The sequence below is a fragment of the Erythrolamprus reginae genome, chromosome 13 (genome assembly GCF_031021105.1).
Source record: "Erythrolamprus reginae isolate rEryReg1 chromosome 13, rEryReg1.hap1, whole genome shotgun sequence".
In the NCBI taxonomy this organism is placed as follows: Eukaryota; Metazoa; Chordata; class Lepidosauria; order Squamata; family Dipsadidae; genus Erythrolamprus; species Erythrolamprus reginae.
The window spans coordinates 11,981,088-11,992,334 of record NC_091962.1 but is presented as its reverse complement, the minus strand read 5'-3'; the positions used below and the strand labels follow the sequence as shown (position 1 = coordinate 11,992,334).

General features: G+C 50.4%; 1 protein-coding gene across 4 annotated transcripts in view; it reads right to left on the bottom strand.

Annotated features, from left to right (window-relative positions):
- Positions 1 to 3,909: 3,909 nt before the first annotated feature.
- The window catches only part of ZBTB7B (zinc finger and BTB domain containing 7B), an 18,165-nt gene continuing 10,827 nt past the window's right edge, over positions 3,910 to 11,247 (bottom strand). For 2 of the 4 annotated variants that reach the window (XM_070766789.1, XM_070766787.1), the window contains exons 2-3: positions 5,801 to 6,794; positions 3,910 to 5,202 (exon numbers count right to left, since the gene is read on the bottom strand). In XM_070766789.1, coding sequence (XP_070622890.1) covers positions 4,737 to 5,202; positions 5,801 to 6,786 — 1,452 coding nt within the window. In that variant the 5' untranslated portion in view covers positions 6,787 to 6,794 and the 3' untranslated portion in view covers positions 3,910 to 4,736. Of the gene's footprint in view, positions 5,203 to 5,800; positions 6,795 to 9,675; positions 9,757 to 11,247 lie in introns of those variants that run through there. The other 2 variants (XM_070766788.1, XM_070766790.1) reach the window with 2 other exon arrangements.

The window sequence follows — 11,247 nt, the reverse complement described above, 5'->3', positions numbered from 1 at the left end:
TGGAAGGTCTTAAGCATAAAACGTATCAGGAAAGACTTCATGAACTCCATCTGTAGAGTCTGGAGGACAGAAGGAAAAGGGGGGACATGATCGAAACATTTAAATATATTAAAGGGTTAAATAAGGTTAAGGATAGACATTCCGCTAATTGCAAATCTGCAATTATTTCTCCCCCCTTTTTCCATCCTCTGTTTTCTTCATTCTGAGTTCGAATCTCACATGGCTCCCAAAAAATCTCCAGGCTAGCCCCCTCCCCCCCCCTAAAAAAATCTATTTCCCCATCTTCCAGGCACCCAGGAAATCCTCTCTAACTGCAGGGCTATGGTTGCTCAGAAAGGATGCCCGAGATGGATTCAGGTTGGTCACTTATTACAAGTTGAAAAGATTTGTTGCCAAGCACTTGGCATTTGAGGATAGTCTACTCCTAACTCTGGAGGCTCTACTGAGGGAATCCCAGGCTCCGACTCTTCTCCTGGCCTAGATATTTGTTTTATTTATTGTTGGAGTTGAAAGGGACCATGCAGGGACCAAGTCCAACCCCCTGCCTGAGCAGGAATCCTAGACCACCCCAGCCAAGTGGCACTCCAATCTCCTCTTGAAAGTGTCCAGAGTTGGGGAGTTCACAACCTCCGCAGGCAGGTTGTTCCACTGGTTGATTGCTCTGACCGTCAGGAAGTTCTTCCTTACTTCTAGGTTGAATCTCTCCTTGGTCAGCTTCCAGCCGTTGTTCCTCGTTCGGCCCTCTGGTGCTCTGGAGAATAGAGTGACCCCCTCCTCTCTGTGGCAACCCCTCATATACCTGTATACAGCTATCATGTCCCCTCTGGCCCTCCTTTTCTCAAGGCTATCCATGCCCAGTTCCCGCAATCTCTCTCCGTAAGTCTTGGTTTCAAGTCCCCTAATCATTTTGGTTGCTCTTTTCTGCGCCTTCTCCAGAGTTTCAATGTCTCTTTTGAAGTGTGGTGACCAGAACTGGATGCAGTACTCCAGATGTGGTCTGACCAGGGTGTAGTAGAGTGGTATTAATACTTCCCTGGTCTTGGAGTGTATCCCTCTGTTAATGCAGCTTAGGATGGGGAGGGAGGGAAGGAAGGAAGGAAGGAAGGAAGGAAGGAAGGAAGGAAATAGACAGGATGGATGGATGAATGATGGACAGATAAATAGACAGACCAGTAGAGGCAAGGGAGGGAGGAGAAGGAAGGCAGGAAAGAGAGAGGGGGTGGATTGGATGATGGACAGGAGAGAAGTGTTTTTAATAGGAAAGGGAACCCAAGAACAAGGTGCCACAATCTGAGGTTAGTTGGGGGGAAAGATCAGAAGCAACGTGAGAAAATATTATTTGACTGAAAGAGCAGTAGATGCTTGGAACAAACTTCCAGCAGACGTGGTTGGTCAATCCACAGGAACTGAATTCAAACATGCCTGGGATAAACATAGATCCATCCTAAGATAAAATACAGAAAATAGTATAAGGGCAGACTAGATGGACCATGAGGTCTTTTTATAAGATGGACCAGGAGATCTTTTTCTGCCGTCAATCTTCTATGTTTCTATTTATTATTTGGAATTGTAGGCTATTCACATTTCCCTACCGCAAGGGAAGTGCGGCAAATTCCCACTACCGGTTCTGAAGACATCCAAAAAGGCGTTTTATAAGTTGGACCTTACGGTAGAAATCTAAGGTTGGACGTGTTGCAGGGGGGGGGGGGGAATGAGCAAAAGATAACACACAACACACAACGCGACAACGGTTCCCTGCTCTCCATTTTATTATCAAGCCCTCGGCACAGATCGAAAAATAATAATAATATCTGGAATTCCAGCACACTTAACAACAATAACAATAGTTTTATTTATTTATTTAATAAAAACTTTAAAACTGGAGCAGGAACAGTCCCTGTTTCCCCAAACAGTCCGAGTAAATATGCTTTCCCCCCACTTTTCGACTAGCGCCACCCTTGCCAGGTAGGACACTGTAAGAGAAGGAGTGATTTACTCAACAGACCATTAAAAAAAAACCATCTTCCAACGGGGAAACCGAGGAAATAAGACAGGAAACGTTGCATAAAATAATCAGGAACTTTCTCTCTTTCTCTCTCTTCCTCCTTCCTTGGTTTCAAGTAGCTAATTCAAGTTTAAATGCAAAAGGCACTTTTAAGGCTAAGGAAAATTCAGTTATTTCTTCTTTTTCCTGGAAGGAGAGGGGGGGTGGATGGAAACAGGGGGATATAATATATTATCTCTCTTAAATACAGATTAACTCTTAGCAAATACTTCTGGAGGGCGGGAGCTTCCTGCAGGTTTTCGTACACACACACACTTACAAACACACATATATACACGCATACACACCTAACTTTATCTCTCAGACTCCAGGAAAAATGCGAGGAAAGTGTGCAAAAGAAAAAAATAAAAGACAAGAGTGAGAAAATTCCCACCAGGAAGGCGTATTTTTAGTGCAATCAAGTCAGGAAATTCAAAAGGGAAAGGATGCCAAAGAGTTTCTTTTAAAAAAAGGGCTAAAACTCCCGAAAAAAGGAGTTTTCTTTTTTAAAAAATAGAATTAAAAACAAAATATTCGTTTTTTGTGCAAACTCCCACGGGGGGGGGGTACCTTTGGTTGAGGAAGGAGGGGGCAAAGCTCGAGTGATGGGGGAGATTCCCATATTTATGTGCTAAATATTTATGGACGGATGTAGGAAGTTGGGTGTGTGGGGTGGGTTTTTGCAGCACATTCATGGGAAGTTAGGGGGCCAAGCTATAAAGGATCCGAGCGAGCGTTCAGAAAGCAGCTCTCTGCACCGTGCAAGGCAGCCACCAGGGGGCAGCAGAGCGCAGGCGGTGGGCTCTTCCATGACTTGTGGACTTCAACTCCCAGAATTCCTGAGCTAATGCATGCTAGCTCAGGAATCCTGGGAGTTGGAGTCCACATGTCATAGAAGAGCCAACTTTTTTATTTGTTTAATTTTTAAAGTGCAGAGATTGGTCCAAATTTTGATCCAAGGAATCCCATTTCCCAAACTGGATCTCTGGGATCGGGCGGGAATCTTTCGACGGAATACATCGTGACTGGGTTCCTACAGGTACGGGCCACACTGTAGCTCCGGTAGGGAAATTGGAGCTGCGTGTGTAACATATAATCCTCGACGTAATCAAAAGTGACTGTCGCTAAGGGGGATAGATGTCGAAGGGCGTTTTCACCCCGTTTTATGACCATTCTTGTTAAGTGAATCCCTGCCATTGCTAAGTGCGCCGCAGTCTTGTTCAGTGAAGCTATCTCCCCCTTGTCAGACCGTCGCAAAAGGGGGATCAAAATGACCCCCCCAGGACACTATGTCGTAAGTATGAACCAAGCCTCTGAATTTTGACCACCAGGGGTGTTACAACAGTCCTTAGGTGTGAAAAAGCCCTTTTTTTCCAGCGCTGTTATAACTTCGAACAGTCGCAAAGTGAATTCTTATAAGTCGAGGATTATCAGCAGGGGGGAAGAAAACAAGGGTGGATGATGGGACTGAGAGTAGGGGGCCAGGTCAGCCCCCTTGCTTTGTAGAGAGCCTGTTCGGAATGATCTTATTGGGTGGGTGAAATATATTTTATTCTTTGTAACTTCCTGAAGTTGTGGTGGTTTGGGGGGCACTCAAAATGCAACAACTGAGCCCTGACATGTCATTCAAATGGATCTTGGATCCTGTGAGCGAGAAAATTTGTTTAGCATTGAATTTCTGGACACCTGGACAGGGAAAGGAATCTGCTTTGTCTCTTCTCTCCCGTCCTGATCCTAAAACGATATCCTGAACAGAGAAGGGAAAGAAGAAATCGCCCCCTGTTGCTACTCTTTTCTCCTTCCTAATGTGAAGCGATGCCCCCACCCAAATATCCCCCACCCCACCCCAAGTCCCGCTCCTCCCTGCCCCACAACCCATTCGGGTTTTTTTCATCGGTCGGGGAAGCAAAATTCGACTGAACTTCCCTCCCTGCAAATATAAATATATATATATATATATATATACAGTGATACCTCTACCTACGAAGGCCTCTACTTACAAACTTTTCTAGATAAGAACCAGGTGTTCAAGATTTTTTTGCCTCTTCTCAAGACCCATTTTCCACTTACAAACCCAAGCCTCCGAAAATGTAACTGGAAAAGGCGGGGAGAAGTCTCCGTGGGGCCTCTCTAGGAATCTCCTGGGAGGAAACAGGGCCGGAAAAGGTGGGGAGAAGCCTCCTTGGGGCCTCTCTAGGAATCTCCTGGGAACAGGGCCAGAAAAGGCAGGGGGAAGCCTCCTTGGGGCCTCTCTAGGAATCTCCTGGGAGGAAACAGGGCCTCCACCCTCCCTGTGGTTTCCCCAGTCGCACGCCTTATTTGCTTTTACATTGATTCCTATGGGAAAAATTGCTTTTTCTTACAAACGTTTCTACTTAAGAACCTGGTCACGGAACGAATTAAGTTCGTAGGTAGAGGTACCACTGTATATGCTTATTTGAGACGCCCTGAGCAAACTTACACCAGTGGGCCCTGGATGCCCACCGTTCACCCCACCTGTCCACTTGACCCCCCACTCCCCTTGGCTTTATAGGCTGCTTAAGGCACGGAATCGGGAGAGTGGGGGAAGAGGGTCCTAGTGCATTTGGTCTACGTCACAATGTCCAGGGAGTGCCGTATCACCCCACAACCGACAGTCCGGTCGAGCGAATGAATTGCGATAGTGCACAAACGAGTCTTGCGGCAAAGGACGTCACGCCGTCTGGACCTCTGCCATCGGGACGTCGCTCTGTAACCCCTCGATGGCCCCTTCTTCCTCCTCTTCCTCCTCCTCTTCCTCTTTGGGGGCGGGCGATATGGGGGCCGCCCCCGTGGGCCAGTAGTGGTGCAGCTCCTCCGCGCGGCCGTTTGTCAAGCTGAGTGGAGCAGAGGGCAGAGGGATGCCGGCGGGTGCCAGGGAATCACTCTCCGGGTCAGGGCCCCTCCGCCGGCGCCTGGTCCGAACTTCCAGGCAGTTCTGGCCCTTCAGGTGGCGCTGGAGGTGGTCGTCCTTGGCGAAGGCCTTGTGGCAGAGGCAGCACTCGTAGGGGCGGGCACCCGTGTGCAAGTGGAGGTGGTTTTTCAGGTCGTAGCTGTGCAGGAAGCGCGCCGCGCAGTGCGGGCAGGAATAGGGGCGTTCGCCGGTGTGTTTGCGCATGTGGATCTTGAGTTTGTCGTTCCTGGGGAGAGGAGAGGGAAGGGAGGCGGGGGTCAGTGGAGGGAGGCGTTTCGCGCTTAGCCTAGGCCTTAGAATGGCAGGAAAATGGAGGTGCAATTCTAGGTAGGCCCCAGGTTACGACCACAATTGTCTAAAATTTATGCTGTCAACTGAAACACTTGCTTTGAGTTTTCTCTTATTTTATTACCTGTCTTGTTTCTCTCTCCTTTCCTCCTCTTCCACTTTCTTTTCTTTCTCTATCCACTCTTTCCTTCCTTCCTTCCTTCCTTCTTTCTTTCCCCTTTTGTCCTCCCTTCCTCTCTGCCATCTTCCTTCCTTTCTTCTTTCCCTCCTTCCTTCACTCTCTCCTTAGTTCTTCCCTTCCTTCCCTCCCTCCCTCCCTCCTCCTCCCTTCCCACCTTCCTTCCTTCCTTCCTCCCCCCTTCCCTTTTTTTTCTTCCTCCCTCCCTCCCTCCGTCTCAAAATTATCCACGAACGGGGAATCTTTTGGCCTACCCAAAACCAATTACTCGATGCCCAGCCTCTTAATAATACTGGGATTAATTTGGGGAAGGGCCTCAGATGCGACAGCCCCTCCTGAGACGACGTCTACTCCTTACCTGGTAAAACGGACGCCACACACGTCACAGGCGAAGGGCTTCTCCCCGGTGTGGGTCCGCATGTGACGAGGTAGCTTGCCCGCCCCGTGGATAATCTTGTGACAGACGGGACACTCCTGGGGCATCTGCGAGCGCCGTTTGCGTACCAGCTTGTCCGGCGGTTCGAGACCCACAGGCAGCCCCTCCGGGTTCAGCCGACGCATGTAGTTTAGGATCTCCTGATCCGTCGGCTCGTCGTCTGAACCCAGGTCTTCTGGGGAGAGGCCGTACGGGAAGGGAAAGGCGCGTGAGAGGGACATGGCCCCCTCCTCCTCTTCCTCACGGGGGTGGCTAAACGCTGGGGCAGGGGACGCCTGGCTGGGCGGACTGGGGCGTTCCTGAGTTCCCGTGGACGACGGCGACAACGACGGCGACACCTCCGCGATGTGGTTGTTGAGCCGCGACCCTTTGGCTTGCAGGAACTTGCGTGTTTTCCTGCTACGGCGGGGAGCCGGGCAGGTGAGGGGCTCGGCCAGGTCCCCTTCCATGTTGGGCAGGGTGCCGAAGGCTTCCAGGTAACGCCGGGCGCGTTCCCGAGCGGCGTCATCCGGCACAGGAGCCTCCAAACCGTTCCCTTGCAGGATCTCCACGCAGGCGGCGATGACGCACGGGATCTCCAGGATCCGGGCGGCCCGCAGCACCTCGCAGAGGCTGCCCGTGCTGATGGTCAGGGTGGCGGTGTAGGCGAAGTCCAGCAGGGCCCCCAAGGCGTCGGCCCCGACGAAATCCAGCTCGCACACGGACATGCCGGGCCCGGCAAAAAGCCTCTGGAAGTAGCGGCTGCAGGCGGCCAAGACCGCCCGGTGACTTTGGTACTCGCGTCCCTGCGCTCGGAGGGTGACGTCGCACAGCATCCCTCGTCGCCGCTGCTCGTTCAAGTGAGCCAGTAGTTCGCTGCTGTGTTCCGGGAAAGGTATGCCGATCAGGTCGTCTTCCGGGCTACCCATTGCTTCACCTGTATGGGGGGGGGGGGAGAATAAGCGGTGTGAGTGGGGCAGTTCCTGGACCGAACAACAGAGTTGGTTCTGGGAGAGCAATTCATCAGTGGAACGACTTGCCACCAGAAGTTACGGCTGCTCTATCCTCTGGGCAGGTTTTTTTTTTTAAAGAAAAGACTGGAGCATCGTTGGTCGGAAATGTTGCAGGGTTTCCGGCCTGAGTAGGGGGTTAGATACTAGAAGACCTCTAAGGTCCCTTCCGTTGTTTTGCTATTCTGCTATCCTTCCTCCCTTCCCCATCGCTGTTTTTTTGGGAAGAGGTCGGAAAATCGTTGGTCTGAAATGTTACTGCGTGAGTAGAATAAAGGCCTCCGGGGTCCCTTCCAACTCTGTTATTTTGTTATTCTACTGTTCTTTTATTTTTTAATATTTATTTATTTATTTATTTATTTAGTTAGTTAGTTAGTTAGTTAGTTAGTTAGTTAGTTAGTTAGTCCAATACAAAATGAGGGTTTTAGTGGGTATATATCTATATACACATAGTAAAATACATGGTGAAGGTTATAGAGGAGATACTCATAGTAAAATATATCTAAGAAAGAATAGAAAAGAAGATATAGTAATAGAACACATCAATGATTCTTTCCTTCCTTCCATCCATCCATTTATTTATTTCCCACCCACACAATCCATCATTATGTCTTTTGTTATTCTAATGTTCTTTCCTTCCTTCCCTCCTTCACTCTTTCTTCCTCCCTTCTTTCCTTCCCTCCTTCCTTTCTTCCTCCCTTCCTTCCCTCTTCCTCCCTTCTTTCCTTCCTTCCCTCCCTCCTTTCTTCCTTCCCTCTCTCCCTCCTTTTTTCCTTCCTTCCCTCCCTTCCTCCCTTCTTTCCTTCTTTCCTTACCTCCTTTCTTCCTTCCTTCCCTCTCTCCCTCCTTTCTTTCTTTCCCTCCCTCTTCCTCCCTCTCTTCTTTTCTTCCCTCCCTCTTCCTTCCTCCCTTCATTCCTTCCCTCCCTTCTTCCTTCCTTCCTTCCCTGTCTCCCTCCCTTCTTTCCTTCCCTCCCTTCTTCCTTCCTTCCCTCTCTCCCTCTCTTCTTTCCTTCCCTCCCTCTTCCTCCCTCCCTTCTTTCCTTCCCTCCCTCCCTCCCTGCCTTGCCACTGTTGGTTTCCAAGAAAAGATTGGACCCAAAACCAGAATAACAAGAACCGGAAGGGAACCTGGAGGTCTTATAGTCCAACCCCCTGCTCACACATCAACCCCGTAACATTTCCGAGCTCAGCGACAGAAACCAGGCCTCTATTGTAGACGAGAACTACACAGGCAAGATTCTGGCGGTGTCAATTTTGCTAAATCAAATAGAATTCTCTTCTTTTTCAGTCTGAGAGCGAAGGAGGGTTGGATCCCGTTCTGGAGGCGGTTCAGGGCAAAGGAGGATGTGCGCTAGTGACGGAGTCGGTGCCTCTCCACGCAGGAGGAAGAGGTTTCGCCAGAGGTTACACCGCGGCGCAGATCAAGGGGCTTGATAGTTACTCAATCGAGTAGATTTCCTAGGAAAGATAAGTGGGGTGCCGCCTGCCAGCCCTCTGCGCCTCGGGTGCCTCTGGGGGAGGCAGCCGGCTTTGAACCCCCGCTGGGTCGAAGGAGGCAGAGAGACGTAGGAGGCGGCACCGCTTTGACGCACTGAATGTAGTTCCCTCTCCTCTCCCCCTCCAACCTGGGCTGGGGATGATGGGAGAAAGAGGTCTCTGGCCTTCGCCCCAGCCGTGTCAGGATTTGTCCTGAGCGTAGACCAATTGGGTAGGGTGGCATCATCTAGGAGGAGCTAAGACAGGTTTACTAAGCCTTGGAGGGGTGGGTTCAAGTCCCAACATTCCCCAAGCAGCTTGCTTTAAAGCAGGGGGACTTCAACTCCCAGGATCCCCCAACTAACCTTCTTTAAGAGGGATGGACTTAAAGCTACCAGGATTTCTTTCTTTCTCTATGTCCCCCTTCTCCTTCCTTTCTTCCTTCCATCCCTCCTCCCTTCTCAGAACTCAGCCTGCATGCTTCAAGAGGGGTGGGCTTCAACTCCCAGAATTTATTTCTCTATTTCTCTCTTCCCTCTTTCTCCTTCCTTCCTTCCCAGAATTCCCCAGCCAGCATACGTTAAGACAGTTGGACCTTCTTTTAAGAGGGGTGGACTTCCCACAATTTATTTCTCTCTCTCCTTCTGTCCATCCTTCCTTCTCAGAATCCCTCAGCCGGCATGCTTTAAGAGGGGTGGGCTTCAAATCTCAGATTTCTTTCTTTCTCTGTCTTTTCCCTCTTTCTCCTTCCTTCCTTCCTTCCCTCCCTCCCTCCTTCCCTCCCTCCCTCGCTCCTTCTTTCCTTCCTTCCTTCCTTCTCTCCCTCCTTCCCTCCCTCCCTCCCTCGCTCCTTCCTTCCCTCCTTCCCTCCCTCGCTCCTTCCTTCCTTCCTTTCTTCCTTCCATTCCACCTTCCTTCCTTGAATCCCTCAACCAACATGCTTCAAGAGGGGTGGGCTTCAGCTCCCAGTATTTTCTCTCTCTCTTTCTCTCTCTCTCTTTCTCCTTCCTTCCTTCCAAACGCCCACAACCCAAAGCCGGCAATTCGCCAATTTCCCAATCGTTCCAAATCCTCAAATAGATCCCCTTAAAAACTTACCTATCCATATAAATCAAATAAAAACGACTGGCGAAGGCGAGATTTTTTTTAAAAAACCCAAACAAACCCACCACCGCTGCCGCCAACCTGCAGGCCCAGCTCCGCCACCCTCCCGCCTCGCCCTCCGCCCATGCTCAGAGGCCCTCTTGGCCCCAGAGCAGAGGACGCTGGGCTCGGCAGTAGAATGGACTCTGTCCCACCACCACCGCCGCCACCACCATCGCGGGCTCACCTGCCTTCTCTCGCCACCCTCTTGCCCAGGTTGTTCAGGTGTCCTGGGCGAGGATCCGGAGGGAGAGGTGGGGCCAGGTTCTGGGGGGCAGATGAGCAGGAAGGAGGTGAAACCGAGGCATGCCCCTTCTCGCCCCGGGGGGAGTGGGTGGGAGCCAGCCAGCTCGGTCTGAGTGGTGGCCACTCCCTGGCATTTGGGTGCCCGCCAGGAGGGTTGTTTGCCTGTGCCAGGACAGAGGGGGGAAAAGAGGGTGGGTAGGGGCAGGAATGGGCTTTTCGGTGGAGGCCTCCCCCTCCGCTCTCTGCCAAGCAGGCTCGACCGGCTGAGCAAGGGGTGGGCAGGCGAGGTGCCGGGCGTGGTGGGGAAGAGAAGAGGGCATTCTGACCGAAGGTTTAGGCGCGGCAACGGAGCAGGCAGGGCGAACACCTCCAGCTATGCCAGCTCAGCCCCAGCCGGCAAGGCTCTTCGGCTGGGCACGACACCAAAGGGGAAACGGCGAGGCTTTTCTCAGACTCTGAGACTGGCCCCGCTCCCTCGGCAGAGAGTGTCCCACTCTTTTCCCACCGACGGCACCCCCGCCCCTGGCAGCCTCGGGCGTGGCGGTGAGCCCGTCCTTTGGCTTCCCCTCAGTTTGGGGGAGGAGGAGGAGGAGGAAGGAAGAAGGAAGGAGGAGAAGGAAGAGAAAGATAAGGAGAAGGAGAAAAAAAGGAGAAGAAGGAGAAGGAGAAAGAGAAGAAAGAGAAAGAGAAGGAGAAAGAAAAAGAGGAGAAGAAAAAGGAAAAAGAGAAGGAGAAAGAGAAAGAGAAAGAGGAGAAGGAAAAGGAAAAGGAGAAAGAGAAGAAGAAAGAGAAAGAGAAGGAAGAGAAAGAGAAGGAGAAAGAAAAAGAGGAGAAGAAAAAGGAAAAAGAGAAGGAGAAAGAGAAGAAGAAAGAGAAAGAGAAGGAAGAGGAAAAAGAAAAGGAAAAGGAAAAAGAGAAGGAGGAGAAAGAGGAGAAGGAAAAAGAGAAGGGGAAAGAGAAAGAGAAGCAGATTGAAAAGGAGAAGGAAAAAGAGAAAGAGAAGGGGAAAGAGAAAGAGAAAGAGGAGAAGGAAAAAGAGAAAGAGAAGGGGAAAGAGAAAGAGAAAGAGGAGAAGGAAAAAGAGAAAGAGAAGGGGAAAGAGAAGGAGAAGGAGAAGGAAAAAGAGAAGGAAAAGGAAAAGGAGAAGGAGAAAGAGAAGAAGAAAGAGAAAGAGAAGGAAGAGGAAAAAGAGGAGAAGGGGAAAGGAAAAGGAGAAGGAGAAAGAGAAGAAGAAAGAAGGAAAAAGAGAAGGAGAAGGAAAAAGGGGAGGAGAAGGGGAAAGAGAAAGAGGAGAAGGAAAAGGAAAAAGAGAAGAAGAAAGAGAAGGAGAAGGAAAAAGAGAAAGAAGAAGGAAAAAGAGGAGAAGGAGAAGGAGAAAGAAGAAGAAAGAGAAAGAGGAGGAGAAGGAAAAAGAGGAGGAGAAGGAGAGATTTTTCGTTTTTGCACAAGGCATTCTGTTCGATGCACAAGTTGGCACAAACTCACGCCGGCTCAGCCCCAGTTTGCAAAATTA